This window comes from Salvelinus namaycush, chromosome 10, assembly GCF_016432855.1.
Source record: "Salvelinus namaycush isolate Seneca chromosome 10, SaNama_1.0, whole genome shotgun sequence".
NCBI classification, from domain to species: Eukaryota; Metazoa; Chordata; class Actinopteri; order Salmoniformes; family Salmonidae; genus Salvelinus; species Salvelinus namaycush.
The window spans coordinates 23,010,824-23,027,524 of record NC_052316.1 but is presented as its reverse complement, the minus strand read 5'-3'; the positions used below and the strand labels follow the sequence as shown (position 1 = coordinate 23,027,524).

The 16,701-nt window shown below is 44.9% G+C and overlaps 1 protein-coding gene across 1 annotated transcript in view; it reads left to right on the top strand.

Moving 5' to 3' along the window:
- The window catches only part of LOC120054257 (voltage-dependent R-type calcium channel subunit alpha-1E-like), a 128,213-nt gene extending 114,143 nt beyond the window's left edge, over positions 1 to 14,070 (top strand). Inside the window, 21 exon segments of the mRNA XM_039001681.1 lie at positions 61 to 221; positions 399 to 536; positions 866 to 1,067; positions 1,553 to 1,717; positions 2,259 to 2,369; positions 2,479 to 2,547; positions 2,633 to 2,782; positions 3,007 to 3,072; positions 3,207 to 3,298; positions 3,387 to 3,549; positions 4,453 to 4,580; positions 5,728 to 5,824; positions 6,661 to 6,766; positions 6,896 to 7,003; positions 7,122 to 7,222; positions 7,322 to 7,428; positions 10,109 to 10,253; positions 12,128 to 12,256; positions 12,823 to 12,967; positions 13,212 to 13,399; positions 13,513 to 14,070. Of these exon segments, the coding sequence (XP_038857609.1) occupies positions 61 to 221; positions 399 to 536; positions 866 to 1,067; positions 1,553 to 1,717; positions 2,259 to 2,369; positions 2,479 to 2,547; positions 2,633 to 2,782; positions 3,007 to 3,072; positions 3,207 to 3,298; positions 3,387 to 3,549; positions 4,453 to 4,580; positions 5,728 to 5,824; positions 6,661 to 6,766; positions 6,896 to 7,003; positions 7,122 to 7,222; positions 7,322 to 7,428; positions 10,109 to 10,253; positions 12,128 to 12,256; positions 12,823 to 12,967; positions 13,212 to 13,399; positions 13,513 to 14,070 (3,129 nt within the window).
- The last annotated feature ends 2,631 nt before the right edge of the window (positions 14,071 to 16,701 follow it).

Below are 16,701 nucleotides of genomic sequence, written 5' to 3'. Positions count from 1 at the left end.
TCTTTGACTCTCTTTTTCAATTGCCTTCCCTCATGCTTCGTCCTCTGCCTGTGTGTGTAGGCAGTGTTTGACTGTGTGGTGACCTCTCTGAAGAACGTCTTCAACATCCTCATCGTCTACAAGCTCTTCATGTTCATCTTCGCTGTCATCGCTGTGCAGCTGTTCAAAGGGAAGTTCTTCTACTGCACAGACGGATCCAAAGACACAGAGAAGGACTGCCAGTAGGTGTCTGCTGAGCTGCCTGTATACGCTCATACACTGGGCCTTACAGAACACTAACATACTGTAGTTGTGGTGGATGGAGACCTATTGGAGACCTACAGTATGGTCATGTTTTCTACTGCTTCTTTGTCCGCTGAATGTCTATTGTACACTGTGTGTCTGTCTCTTCCTATCAGAGGCTTCTACATTGACTATGAGAAGGATAAGAAGGAAGTGAAGAGGAGGGATTGGAGGAGACATGACTTCCACTATGACAACATAGTCTGGGCCCTACTCACTCTGTTTACTGTCTCCACTGGGGAGGGCTGGCCACAGTAAGTCTCACTCTCTCCATACACACTATTCACTATGTTACAACAGCACCTTGTGGCCTAGTGGTTAGAGTGTCCTCCCTGAGATAGAAAGGTTGGGAGTTCGATCCCTAGCTGAGTCATACATAATGACTGCAATAGACTAGCGTTCTGTCCACGGGGTGTATTTGTGCCTCACGCTACAGAAACAGGAGATAGGCTCCTATGAGCAGTTCCGACTCGCACAAGACTACTTTCTTTTACTATGTCACTACTGTACATAAGTTAGACTGAAATATCTTTCAGAAAGTCCATTGCTGAGTACACTGTGGTCTGTCTGTGTGTCTGTCCAGGGTCCTGCAGCACTCTGTGGACGTGACAGAGGAGGACAGAGGTCCCAGCCGGGGCAACAGGATGGAGATGTCCATATTCTATGTCATCTACTTTGTGGTCTTCCCCTTCTTCTTCGTCAACATCTTTGTGGCTCTCATCATCATCACCTTCCAGGAGCAGGGAGACAAGATGATGGAGGAATGCAGCTTGGAGAAGAACGAGGTGATGGAGTCACACACATACACACACACACACAAACACAGTGAATCATAAAACAAGCCAAATGGAACCTAGACATTCCTTTTTAACTGTAGACTTCCCAGTGATAATCTAGAACACAGCAGCTCAGTGTATGTGTTATTGATATGGTTTGCTGCTGGAATGTAGCACACACATCAAAATGACCCCGTCTGCGCTTTCAGACTTAACTCGTTCAGTCTTGACAGGTTATTACACAGAGGAGCACACTGGCTCATGGAAAATGCCTGGTAAATATACAGGAATAGTGAGATTTCCCCTCCAGACTCACATAGTCTCTCCCACCAGGTATCCCTCAGTCAATATTGACCAGAATGTTCCCAGCAGTCCATACAGCAGTGTGTCAACTTCAAGGAGAAAATATAAGGACTTTCCCAGAGCTAACTGCTTCATGCTTATTCCCAACAAACTGTTCTTCAACTTTCCTTCTTGTGTGTTTTCCCTTACAGAGGGCTTGCATTGACTTTGCCATAAGTGCCAAACCCCTGACCCGCTACATGCCTCAGAACAGACAGACGTTCCAGTACCGTCTCTGGCACTTTGTGGTCTCCCCCTCCTTCGAATATACTGTGCTGGCCATGATTGCACTCAACACCATTGTCCTGATGATGAAGGTGTGGATAATGATCACATTCAAACAATACACTGAACTAATCCCATTTGTAAAGCAGAAGTCTAGTCCCTGTGGTGCAGAAGGTATTATGGAGCCTGTAGCTGTAGCTGATTGGGGTTGTAAGATGCATGTCCCTCTACTCTGTGCTGTTCTCTAGCTAACGGTCTGGGTTTCTTCCATCCCCGTCCTTGTGAGCATTTCATTTATTCCAAGAAAAGGCCTTCAGTCAGACGGAAGGAGAGGATGACTCAGCCTCTATTAAATATTGATCTATATCCACCGGCTAGTATTTCACATGGCCTCGTTAACTCTGTCTGTACAACTCAGAGGAATGACTCCTTTTATAGCCTCAGCTTAATGTCACGCTATTTATGTATCAGAGGAAATCTGCTATGAACCTGTGGCTATAGATCTACAGTTGTATGGTGATTGAGCAAGATGGTTTGTGTTTAGGTTAATTTTGTTATTTTGGGTTGTCTGTGCATCCCAGTAATTTGGGGTCATTCCAATGGTGTCTCTCTTTATCTCCTATATGGTGGTAGTATTACTCTGCCCCACCAGCATACGAGGCTGTGCTGAAACACCTGAACACAGCTTTCACTGTGCTCTTCTCTGTGGAGTGTGTCCTCAAGATCATGGCCTTTGGCTTTCTGGTGAGGAGCAAGTTAATGCCTTACTGTCCATGACATCATGATCTGATCCTGTTTGCAATGCTACTAACATCTACTGACTGAAGAATGGATGTTTTCCCCTCTTCTTCAGAACTACTTTCGAGACACTTGGAATATATTCGACTTCATCACAGTTTTGGGAAGCATCACAGAAATAGTGGTAGACTTGCAGGTAACAAAGCATTACTGAATATCAATCAATGGCTGATTGTGTTACCATTTCAATACAGTCCACTGCTAATGAGCTGTAAACATACTCTCTCATCTCCCTGAAGTCAATTGAGACCTTCAACATGGGCTTCCTGAAGCTGTTCCGTGCAGCCAGACTGATCAAGCTGTTGAGGCAGGGTTACACCATCCGCATCCTGCTCTGGACCTTTGTCCAGTCCTTTAAGGTCAGCTCCACGCATAGTACAGTATAGGGACACTTAACACTGAAGGCAGGGGTGTGTGTGTGTGTGTGTGTGTGTGTGTGTGTGTGTGTGTGTGTGTGTGTGTGTGTGTGTGTGTGTGTGTGTGTGTGTGTGTGTGTGTGTGTGTGTGTGTGTGTGTGTGTGTGTGTGTGTGTGTGTGTGTGTAACGTCTGTTACTGTGTCATGACACAAGGTTTCTCTTTCAGGCTCTCCCCTACGTTTGTCTGCTCATTGCCATGCTCTTTTTCATATATGCAATCATCGGAATGCAGGTAAGGTGTTGCTCACACTCTTTATCTATTCTGCCACTTTCTAAGTTTGTCATTGCATGGTGTGAATCTGTCGCTTCTGTATACAAGACTGAGTCAAGACATATCTCATGATATATGCCTGAATATTCCTCAAGGTTTTTGGAAACATCAGACTGGATGAGGAGACTCACATCAACCAACACAACAACTTCAAGACCTTTTTTGGTGCTCTGATGTTGCTATTCAGGTACAGTAGGATATCCTTCATGTGTCACACAGTGGCAAACCGGGGCTCATTTTCAGTCACTGAACGACACACCGCTGTCTGCCTGCAGGAGTGCCACGGGGGAGTCGTGGCAGGAGATCATGCTGTCATGTTTAGGGGGGCAGAAGTGTGAGCCAGACCCCTTAGCTCTAACGTCAGACCATGAGGAGCGCTGTGGAACTGAGTTTGCCTACTTCTACTTTGTCTCCTTCATCTTCTTCAGCTCATTTCTAGTAAGAGTCCTACTCTGAGTGCTACTCTAAGAGTCCTACTCTAAGAGTCCTGCTGTCTTACTCTAAAAGTCCTACTGTCCCACTCTGACTCCTACTGTCCTGCTCTAAGAGTCCTACTGTCCTACTCTAAGAGTCCTACTGTGCTACTCTAAGATTCCTACTGTCCTACTCTAAGATGTATACTGTCCTACTCTAAAAGTCCTACTATCCTACTCTGACCTCTAATGTCCTGCTCTAAGAGTCCTACTGTCCTACTCTAAGAGTCCTACTGTGCTACTCTAAGATTCCTACTGTCCTACTCTAAGATGTATACTGTCCTACTCTAAAAGTCCTACTATCCTCCTCTGACCCCTACTGTCCTGCTCTAAGAGTCCTACTGTCCTACTCTAAGAGTCCTACTGTGCTACTCTAAGATTCCTACTGTCCTACTCTAAGATGTATACTGTCCTACTCTAAAAGTCCTACTATCCTCCTCTGACCCCTACTGTCCTGCTCTAAGAGTCCTACTGTCCTACTCTAAAAGTCCTACTGTCCTACTCTAAAAGTCCTACTATCCTACTCTAAGAGTCTACTGTCCTACTCTAAGAGACCTACTCTAAGAGTCCTACTGTACTCCTCTAAGAGCCCTACTGTACTACTCTGAGTCCTACTCTAAGATACCTACTGTCCTACTTTAAAAGTCCTATTGTCCTACTCTAAGAGACCTACTCTAAGAGTCCTACTGTCCTACTCTAAGAGGTCTACTGTCCTAGTCGAAGAGTCCTACTGTTCTACTCTAAGAGTTCTACTCTTACCAGAAATGAGCGGAAGAAGTTGAAGGAGACACCTGCATGCATATATATTTCACTTTCATACACACATACTGTAGTTCTTTGTCTATGACCTCCTCTAATCACTGTTCAGATGCTGAATCTGTTTGTGGCTGTAATCATGGACAACTTTGAGTACCTCACCCGGGATTCCTCGATATTGGGGCCTCACCACCTGGATGAATTTGTTCGTATCTGGGGTGAATATGACCGAGCTGCTTGGTAAGTCAGAGGCCCAACAACAACACAACACATACAAAGTAGCAGCACATATGTGAATAATTTACTATTTTACAGTTATTCTGTTACTCCCACCTACTTACAAAGACCACCATATAGCCCTAATCTCCAAAACATCTCATGATATGAAAAGTATTGCATATTTGGCTAATTGCTGTCCATTGTGTCCTGATGCTTTGCTTTCCAGGTTATTTATCTTAGGGCAATGCTGGCACTTTGTCTCTGGTAAACTCCAGCAAAGCTGAATCTCTATGTTCATTGTTAACTACATAAATGTATGTTCTTTCCAGTGGAAGGATTCACTATACGGAGATGTACAAAGTAGTACGTACTATTTCACCTCCCCTGGGCTTTGGAAAGAACTGCCCCTACAGGGTGGCCTGCAAGGTTTGGCTCCCCCACCACTATCCCTCGCTCCCTCTACCCCTTCCTACGTTGGGATCCTTGCTCTGCCCCCCGCCCCCTCCATTCCTCTCTACCAGTTACTACTACTGCTCTATGGCCTGCTTGCACTGCTGGAGGAGGCCAGCTCTGGCTCTGCTCCAGGCCAAAGAATGACTGGGCTATGGCTTCAGGATACAAAGAGATGGGTGTTCCTCTAACATACAGAGCATTATGCACTTCATTCTGTAAATGCAGAGCAATGAGCTATTGGAAAATGTAGTATAAAGTTAACAACTACACAAAATCAGTTTTCTGTGATACCCTAGCGCTCTGTGCCTGGTTGGATCTGGTACCTCTGGGTTAGCTGACTGGTCCTAGAAGGATGAGAAGTGTTATGGTGGTGACTTCATGGCCTACTGTAAGTCCCTCCCTGACAAGTGTCAGCAGTACAGGTTTAGGATGTGATGTAAGTATCTGCCAGATCCACAGAGGACCCTACTGTCATTCCTTTGGTCATGTTAGATTTCTTCCTCTCTCTCTTTTCTATGCCAGGTCTGCATAGAAAGACCACAACCCGATCTGATCATTTTCCTCTTTCTGTGTAATGCCATTGAATAACCCTCTTTCTGATATCTCTTCCCTTTTCCCTTTTACATATTCCTTTCTTCCTCCATTCCTTGGGAATGCCTTCCTTGCCCTTCCTCCTCCTCCTCGTCATCTGCCTTGCTCCCTGCCTCCTCCCCAGCGGGCGTATTCATTACACTGACATGTATGAAATGCTGACCCTCATGTCGCCACCTCTAGGCCTCGGCAAGAAATGTCCATCCAAAGTGGCTTATAAGGTAGACCAAAGACAGACAGGCAAAGTTTCTATGTTAGGTCAACAGAGACGGCAAACTAAAACCTTGCTCTCTGTCATACTGGATCATCCCAATTCCAAATGAAGTGTGGGAAATGGCTGTTGTCTATCGTATCGTAATGTGTCGCTTGTTCAACTGTAAGGGAATCTACAATGGTGTTTTTTGATTGGTGGATGACAATACGTACAGTAAAAAGAAATAAGCATTGTGCCTTGGTGTTTTCTTTTTTTCTATTGGTTTGCATCTTGGCAGAGAACTGACTGAGTAATTAATTTATGTTTTGTGTGTTAAGAGCTGTCTGTGGAGTAAATGGCTTTTACAGTCAGTAAGAATGCAGCTGTTTTGAAACGGGTGCATAAACCTGACATGTATTTCATAGAGCCACACTGTACAGTGTCAGAATGTCATACAATCTTCCTCAATCAGTGTTTCTTGATTACTTCCTTTAAGTATATGCATGTGCCTTCTGCCCTTGCACTCTGTTGCTTTTTTTCACATATAATTTCCCTGTCAATTATTTTGTGATATGTGTGCATGTACAATGGCAGAGATGCACCTCCCCTCTTTGTGCATGCTTTGTGAGAGTCTCTTGGCTGTTCTTACTATGTCATTCTTATTAGAGTATTGTCTTATCACATGTGTTTTTATCCTTATATTGTAAGTTTAGCTTAAACAGTGAAAACATATTATCAAGTAGAGACTTGAGTACTACATTAAGACTGCAAATGGCTAGCTCCTCCCATTTGCATCATGTTGTCTCCTGTTTGATGAGATATATTTCCTGCTTCCCCCTCTGTCCCTTCCATGGACACCCTCAGAGGCTGGTGCTGATGAACATGCCTGTGGATGAAGAGATGTCGGTTCACTTCACCTCCACCCTCATGGCCCTGATCCGAACCGCCCTCGAGGTGAAAATAGCCAGAGGTCAGGCGCTAGCTAACATGCTATATACTTAGTATAACCTTGTTGTTTTTCTCTACTTTCTCCACACACTGTTGATCAATTTCCTCCACAAGTTGCATGCTTGATCTGCTGTTGTTGTGGTGGTTCCAGGAGGGGAGGACCGAGGTCAGATGGATTCAGATCTACAGAAGGAGATAAGTGTCATTTGGTCACACCTTTCACAGAAGACCCTGGACCTGCTCGTCCCCATCCACAAAGGTGACAGTCAGAATGTATGGTACCACTGGCATTAGTCAATGTAATTGAACTATTTACTCTAGGAGTTATGATTTTCAAAGAATTCCAAATTAGTGACATTATGCCATTGGTCTTCCAGCCAGTCATATGACCATTGGGAAGATCTATGCAGCCATGATGATCATGGACTACTACAAGCAGAGCAAAGCCAAGAAGCTCAGGCAACAGCTGGAGGAGCAGGTATATACCTCTATGTACAGTATAGTTAGGAAATCATATCCTCTTAACAGTAGTTTGCATACTCTCATACTGTACCTGTTTCATCCTCACCCTCTATAGAAACACGCTCCCATGTTCCAGCGTATGGACGCTTCCTCTCTGCCTCAAGAGATCCTCTGCAGTGCCAAAGCCCTCCCTTTCCTGCCCCACAGCCCTGGATCTGCCCTGTAAATATGTTATTTTACTCATGAATAGGGCTGTTGCGGTTACCATATTACCCCCACACCGGCAGTCATGAGTCATGACCGCAGTAAAATTCCACGTGACTGTTAAATTACGGTAATCTCCTCTTATGCACTCTGGACATGCTTTGATAGTACCCAACTTGTTAACGACCATCAGGTCCTACTGGTCTGGTACTCGGGGCTCTATTGTCCCTTTAACCACTCTGACATCATCGCAAATGCAGTTGAAAATCACAACAAACACTTATCATCAAAACAGTATAGTGCTTTTAAAACTGACTTCACTGTGATGATCAGTTTGAAGACTGAAGTTCAACAGCAGGTTGCATTAAGTATAAAACATGGTAGTTGTGGATGTTATTTCAAAGTCTAATACAATGAAATGAACAGCGCTTTCTAAGGTGATGATTCATTCAAAACACCTATACACATATTAGAGCATATACATGTGCATAGACTTATGAGCTCAAGCCTGGGGGAAAAAACGGAATAAAATTATGATTGTGCGGTTATACAATACATAGCCTACCGCATATTACCCATGGCAGAAAAATATAAAACAAAACTGATTTAAAATGTCTGTGTCACGCCCTGGCCTTAGTTATCTTTGTTTTCTGTAATATTTTGGTTAGGTCAGGGTGGGACAGGGGGGATGTTTGTGTATAGTTGTCTCGTCTGGGGTGGTTGTATGGTATAGGGGGTTTTGGTAGAGTGTATGGGTTTGTGTTGAGTGTAGGTGTCTAGGTAAGTCTATGGTTGCCTGAATGGTTCTCAATCAGAGACAGCTGTCATTCATTGTCTCTGATTGGGAGCCATATTTAAGGCAGCCATAGGCAGTAGGCTTTTGTGGGTAATTGTCTATGTCTAACGTTAGTAGCTGTGTGTGCACTTTCGTTTGTAGCTTCACGTTCGTGGTTTATTGTTTTTGTATAGTGTTCGTTTCATCTTCGTCTCTAATAAAAGAAGATGTATTCATATCACTCTGCGTTTTGGTCCGATCCATGCAACTCCTCAGACGAGGAGAACGAACGTGACAGTCTGGTGCATAATTGGTCTGGCCTATACTTTAAAATTAAACAAATTAAAGTAATTGCCTTTGAGAGTGGTGGACTGTATTATTATGCATACTGGATGGACTGGTTACCTTATGCTCTGCTCCAAAATGTCTATCCATGATTCTGGTAGAGGCGATGCTGTTGGTTCATTGTGCAGGGCAGGGCAGCTTACAGGTAGCCTACAATTATAGTGAATTTGTATTTGATTTTGAATAGCCTAGTAATAGGGATTTTTAAAATATTTGTATAATGAATTGGGTGGCACATTACCTTTAGCTACAGAATCTCTCACCACCGTGCATTTCCATCTCCTCCTCTTTATTCTTTTCTCAAGCATGCAGAGGGGCTGTCAACAGTTGAGTGAAATATGTTTTGTTTGAGAAAACATGTTACTATTGATGTTCCCGAACAGATTTAATTCACTTGGTATCCCAAATCAAGCACTGGGTAGCTGCGGGAACAGGGTTGGAGAGCCCATTGCATACAGAGTTTGGGCGGAATATCACCTGTCACACAGCAAGCGCATGCTCCTCAAACAGTGATGCATGGAGTGAAATAAGTGTACTTATATGTATTTCTCAGCTGCTCATATTAAGCATAGCTCCGCTATAAAACCAAAGTAGCGTACCAGACCAGCGGGAAAGCACAAGGCCTCCATTCACTATTCGAGTGCATACAGATGACATGAATTTTTATCCTGTCCTTGTTCCTGCCCATTTGATAATGGGCCATTCTAAATCCAAACTCATTTTACATATTAGTAAAGACAAGATTATATTGCTTATAGCCGCATCATGCAGCCTATATATGTTTTCATTTCTAAGACATTCTAAGGTTTGTATCATTCACAACTAAAGTTGCCAAATAACTCTAAATCTAGTGTATAGGAGGACCTGTTTCAAATTATTTTTATGCTCCGGAATGGTAAAAATATCCTTTCTATTTTATTCAGCTAGTTCAATTATATCTTCTTACTATAAAATAATGGCACAGGACTTATAAGCATATCTTGTCAGCTAAATGAACAAGCCTACAGCTTATGGCGCACAGACAGATAACATACAGTCTACTCCTATTCTGTTTTCTGAAATACATTTTCTTCGTATCATGTTTATTTAGACCTGACTAAAATAAATCATGGATTTCTTGTGATGGTGTATATTAAATTGATTTATTATACTTTTAAAATGTAGATGTTCCAAAGGTGTTCATCAGCGGCTTGTATGCCACTCATGTTTACGTTAATTAACGGTCAATTACAGTGAGACCTACAGTCTTTTTACATTGACATTTTAGTCATTTATCAGACTTACAGTAGTGAGTGCATACATTTTCATAATTTGTTTGTCCTTTTTTTTCTTACTGTTCCCCCATGGGAATTGAACCCACAACCTTGGCGTTTCAAGTGCCACGCTTTACCAACTGAGCCACAATAACCAGCTGCATGATAATAAACGTCTGACAAAATGTCATGACCGTCACAGCCCTACTCCTGAAGTCCCTGATTCTGTGTGTGCGTGCCTGTAGATGGAGTTAATAGATGTGTGTTCATCCTAGATAGGCATGCCTCTCTGAGCGTCTGTCTGTCTTCCTATCTGTTCCATCAGGACCAGAGGAGGATTTGTGGCCTTGAGTCCCATATCCCCTCAGGAGATGTTCATGCAGCCCATGTCCCAGGACCTAGAGGACAAAGAGGAGGACTACCACAACTATCACCACCACCACCTGCTCCACCACCAGCTCCACACACTGGTAAGGACTGGGTCTCAAGTACTGTAACACCCCCATGAACACACTCACTCAACGCACTATAATCAAATCTAAATCAAATCAAAGTTTATTCATCATGTGCACAGTTTACTGCAGGTATAAACGGTGCAGTGAAATGCTTACTTACAAGTTCCCTCAACTAAGCAGTACAATACATTATGTCACATTGTATGTTATATGTATGTATTACTGTGTTACACACTTCATGGGGAAATAATTGTGTTATTATTACAAACATAATGCATTAGTAGACTTTTTATGGGTAAACCTCCAGTGAGATATGATGGAGTGAGAAGGGTTGCGTTATGGTCTGGTAGGCTGTGGTTGTGATCCAGAGAGATGGGGAGGAGAGGGGTGGGGGTTGAGGCTGTCTCTCCCAGGAGAGGCAGCGTCTGACTGGACTCACTCTGACTCATCCACTCCCCCATCCATCTCTCTGTCACTTTCCAGCCAATTAGCTGTCTCTCCACAAATTAACAAGTTATCCAAGAGGCCCGGCCCAATCAATATTCTGTATTTTGACGCTAGTTGATTAGTGGGGTGGAGTTGGGTGGGGGGTGGTTGTGGGAGGGTGTTGATTTGTGATTTGTGTTGAAATATTTGATGTATGGTGCCAGGATATTCTGCTTCATCATCAAACTCTTGTCTGAAACAACATTGTAAAAAGCATTGCTGTTGATCAGACTGTCATCATAGCTATTAGACCCATAACAGATTGGTCACTCATTTGTGAGTCATGCACACTCTTACCTTACACTCTAAGCCATTCAAACACACACCTACTTTAGTTAACTCTACACAGTCCAAGCCAGTTCTATCTGGCAGAGCTGGATTGCAGTCGATGATACGGCTGTCTGGCCCCTTCTGTGTCATTCTCAACTTCACCATGGCAATGTCTCACCATGCTGTTCACTCCACACAGTGTCCCTTGTTTAAGGCATTTATCACTACTCACCCATTTCTTTGAATGGTATCATAATTTCTCTGCCATAGGCTTTGATGAACCATGCGTATTATGCTTATTTTGCAAGATTGTTGTGATTCTGCTGAGTTTTGGCACTGTGGGGCGTGTGACTTTCTGTAAGTGTGTGAATGGAACAGGGACGGAGACGGCGGCTTGTCTCTGGTGGTTTGGTCAGCACTCTTCTCATGGTTTTGTGGTTTAACTGTGCTGTGTTGGTATTTGGCACCTTTGTCATCAACAGAGCTATATGCCATATGGCACTCCCATCCATCTCTCTGTCCTTTGAACAGCTGTACAGAGTTCTGTTGGAGGATACTGCTCATATTTCGTGGTTATGGTTTCTCAGCTCTTCTCAGCTCTTTAGTGAAGAGTGGGGCATTTTGGTTTCCTATGCCTGCATGCCTGTGACTGGTTCTTGCCTCCGCTTCATGGTTTTTAGTTATTCAAGCTCCATCTTAAGCTTTAAGCCCTTGTTGCGCATGTAGACACCGCCCCCTTCCTCCCTTCAGCCCCTCCTATCTGCCCTGCCCCGCCTGGTTGTCAGCCCCTCGTTGACAGTGGTACTCCAACCCACAGTACTTCTGAGCACTCCAGACAGTCACCACTCACACAGATTCACAATGAATAATGAAAAATGAATACATTACACTGCCAACACACAGTGCTTTGGCTGCCTTTGTGCTCAGCCAGTGCTTTTAATCTGAGTCAAGAGGGTGTACGGCTATTCGATAGCGATACTGTACAAAATCTCAGACAGCATACTACATCTGCTTGTGACGTGTTGGTACAGTAGCCCTCTGCTGTTCCTCTGACGTCATTGCTGCCAACTCTGTTTTCACACATTAGAACTCTGCTGTGTTTCTCTCTCCTCCTTTTTTCTCTGACTATATAGGTTCCGGAGCGCAAAGAGTTTAACCGCAACCTTTGCCCCACTAACAGGCAGGATGCCCCACTCAGGGTGCCCGGGCGGGCAGTCTCTATCCGAGCCTCCTCTATGCCTCGGCTGGCTGTAGACACACAGGTACCTGTTACTGTACAGCCCCTCACCTCCCCTCCTCTACCCATTGGGCCTCAGAGAGAACAGGACCCAGGCAGACAGCCTCTGTGGGGGCTTCAGAGGGACTGAACACTGGAGCAGTGCAGCCACATACATACGGCAATCAGCCATGAAATGGAGGGGATTGGGTGTTAACTAGGTTGCTACAGTATATACATCTGATTTCAGCTGCTACCTTCAATGGTTGTTGACAGTGTGGATGGCGTACTTTGATGGTTTCTAGTTAATCCTTGCGTGGCAAACATGTCAGTGTGCCAGGTTTCCTAAAGCGTTGTATTTTTAGTCCATGGTAATATGGATAGGAAGTGGCTTTGGGTCCTCGAAAAGCACAATATAAATACCATGTGTTAAACATGGAATGTGTGTTGTGGATGAGAGAAAGTCTTCTGCTCAGAACTCAGATTAGAACTCCACACACTTTCTACCCTCTCACATTCTCTCAACCAAATGTATATGTGTGTATATGTCTGTATATCTATATGTGTGTGTGTCTACTGTATGTGTGTATGTGTTTATCTGTTTGTCTGTAGGTGGGGACAGACAGCAGCAAATCGATGAAGCGCTCCTTCTCCACTATTGGGGATCAATGTGTGAATGGCCTGTGGCAGGAGGAGTACTCTCTGAAGAGGGTCAGTCCTGACCGTCTGAACAGACCACGACAGAGGAGCATCAGAGGTATACTACACACAGTAACAGTCAGCCACTGAGTTTACATGGCTCCTTTTCCTTCACTCTGGTTAAAGCTGGAATGTTTTCAATATGCCTCTGCTTGGGGTCCATTCACTGATCCTGACCCCTTTCATACTTTAGAACCATTGAAGAACAGTGGAAGTTATCAGTTTCAGATGCCCCCTGATGGCTGTGTATTTACTATACTGTATTCATCTTCATAGCTCCCCTCTCTCCCCCTGCCTCTCAGGAATCAGGTGCAACCTCATGGAACCAGTGGATCATGAGCGGGGGCGCTCCAAAGAGAGGCGCCACCTGCTGTCTCCCGACGTGTCCCGCTGCAACTCTGAGGAGCGGAGCCAGGACCCGTCACAGGAACGCAAGCAGTCCCGTTCCCCCAGTGAGGGACGCACACATGCCCTCCACAGACAGGTGAGTGTTCTCTCAACGGCCCTGAGCCTATTATTATTCAATTCCTGGCTTTATCTATCAAACACTGTTCCTACTACCATTGAAGCTTGGTTTATGTGTGAGGTCTCTTCTCTCTGCAGGGCAACACTTCAGGCACCCCAGACCTGTCCAGCACACCCCGCGGCCGGCGCCAGCTCCCCCAGACGCCCTTGCGGCCACGCCCTCACATCTCCTACTCCCCCCTGGTGTGCCGAGCCCACCTCTCCCCCCCTGCTGCCAGTGAGGGCAGAGCCCGGACCCAGGAGGCCCCCGGAGAGATGGAGGATCCCTCGTTGAGAGAGGAGGGGGAGAGGCTAGCCCCAGAGTCAGGAGCGGGGGTGGGGGTGGTAATAGGGGTGGGTGGCCCAGGGTTAGGGGTCAGTCACCCGCACCCCTCACCTCACCGGTACATCTCGGAGCCGTACCTGACCCTGCACGAGGAGTTACACAGCCCAGACTCCTCAGGCCTGGATGAGACTCTGACCTTCGAGGCGGCCATTGCAACCAGTCTGGGCAGGGCCAACACCATCAGCTCTGCCCCCCAGCTCAGACACAACTGGCAGGTCCCCAACGGACACTTCCATAAACGCCTGGGTCAGGCCAGCTCTGTGGTTGCCTGCGAGCTCTTGAGTGACACCGACGAGGATGACCGCTGTTAGGGCCGGGACTTGGAGAAGAAGAGGAGGAAGATGGACAGCAAAACTGGGTATCAGAAAGACAGGGGTCCTCAGTTTGAAGCACGTGTACTGAGTGTGCATCTGTACGTGTGTGTATCTGCACTCTTAGAAAAAAGGGTTCCAAAAGAGTTCTTCAGCTGGCTCCCGAGTGGCGCAGCAGCCTAAGGCATTGCATCTCAGTGCTAGAGGCGTCACTACAGACCCTTGTTTGATCCTGGTTTGATCCCGGGCTGTATCACAACCGGCTGTAATCGGGAGTCCCATAGGACGGCGCACAATTGGCCCAGCGCCGTCCCGGAGGATTTGGCCGGGGTACGCTGTCATTGTAAATAAGAATTTGTTCTTTAACTGACCTGCCTAGTTAAATAAAGGTTCAATAGGAGAACCCTTTTTAGTTCCCGGGGGAACCCTTTTGGGTTCCAGGTAGAATCCTTTTGGGTTCCATGTAAAACTCTCTGTGGAAAGGGTTCTACATGGAACCCAAAAGCATTCTACCTGGAACCAAAAAGGGTTCCTTAAAGGTTCTAGATAGCACCTTCTTTTCTAAGAGTGTGTGTTTCTAGGAGTGCAATATGTTTGTCAAATCAACAAGACAAGGAAGATATGGGGACTGCTGGCGTACAGTGCAAACGTTCACCAGTTGCATTTTGATTAATAACAAAGTTGAATAACTCAAGATGTAAAGAATGTTTCCTCACTTCTTAGACCTATGAAACAGAGTAAGTATGTGTTAAGTACAGTGTGTAGCAGAAAAATAGTATGTGGCACTGAAGTATCAGGAATGTATTGAAATTGTACTCTTTTCCTCCTGTAAGATAAGAAGGAAGTTCTCAGTTATTAGATCTTTATGGATCATGACACAGTGGTAGGTGTGTAGGGATCTGAAGCAGACATTGGTTGTCACAGACACTGCTTTAAAACAACTCTCCTCTCTCATCTCACACTACATCAATGGGGTATTTCTCAGGCAGTGACGTCTACTAAATGGTTCTGTGTCAGTCAGCCAATGGGGAAGAAGGTGTCACAACAGAAATGACCGTATGCACCAGTTAACTCACCGATCATGAGCTCTCACCTGAGAACAAAAAAGGTTGTTGAACAAAGAGAGGAAAGGCCTTTCCATTTGTTGTAATGTTCTCTCCAGTAGATATGACAATCTACTTCAAGACGAGACAAGGACCTGACCTTTCCCTGATAGATGCTGTACATTTCCAGAGCTCTGGTGCTTTGATCCCTCTAAAGTCAGGTGTTCCAGCGTCATTCCATGTCAATGACGCTGGAATGTCATGGAATGTCATTGTCAGCCTAAATATGTTGGGTTCTTGTGTGCCCTTCAGTGTGTCTCTGGACAGAGGACCCTCTTCCCTGCTTTTGTTTGTTTGTCACTGTCACCTCACTGGATTACGCATGATGTCCATTGTGAGGCCCTGGATGAGGTCCAGCCCTGAACTATAGACCCTCACTGGACAGCAGCAAAACTGGCCTCTTGTACAGAACAATATGGAAACAACAGACATAGCATGTCCATGTGCTGGATACTACTGACAAATATAGTCTACAAAGCCATTTTTCCTGTAAATAGAATCAAGTGTCTTGAGGATGTGTTGCCTTTTATGTCATAATGAATACTATCTGTCCTTTGATGCAAATTATTTCAATATGGATGTGTTTATGGATGATTCCTAACTATGATTTATTTGTAAGTTCACTCCCATGTTACTCTGAACACTGACTGAGTCAGTTTTTGCCAACAGGTTTTACAGTGCTGTATAAAAAGAGAGTTTACCCTGATACAGCTCTTTGGTGTAGCAACGTGATGGTGATGGTGATAGTGATGATGATGGTTATGGCGATGATGATGGTTATGGTGATAGTGATTCTGATGGTGATGATGATGGTTATGGTGATAGTGATGATGATAGTGATGATGATGGTGATGGTGATAGTGATAAAATGTGCCTGCCTGTGAGTAGGGCGACTCAGAGCAGTTGACGGATCCATGTGCACTCAGTGGCGTTCTCTCTCATCAGACCCCAACAGAATGATGTTTACATGTTTACATTTTGAACAGTGATTGTTGCCAAAAAGAGAGCTTATATTATATCATGTGCCGTGTTGTAATTTGTTTTGTTGACATGTTTCTGAAATTTGGTCCAATGTTCTGCTGGCCTATATGGGCCCACTGCCCTGTGAAGTTTTATGTTGCTTCTGAATTTCTGGTATAGAAAAGCATTCTGGTATATATGTAGTATATATAAATAAATACATGTCTAATTTAATGGACTTTTTATACTATATTTCAATCTAGATGCCTGTCTATGACTTTGACAAAAACAATTTGCAAATCCGTGTTGTGGCAGAATAGGGGGTTTGGTCAAGACGTTTACACAGATCAGACACGGACAAAGTAGGATTAGCTCTGGACCCGTAGAAACTCTGGACCCGTAGAAACAGGTTGGTCAACCGTTTGCTTCCGGGCTGCACAGGCAATGGGTCATCCTCGCTCTCGTCTTCGGCCGGCTCGTACCTTCTTCCTCAGCTCGTGCCCCCACAGGGCCGCAAACAGCGGACAATCTCGTCCCACTAGGAGAGGTACAGGCAACTCTGGTACTG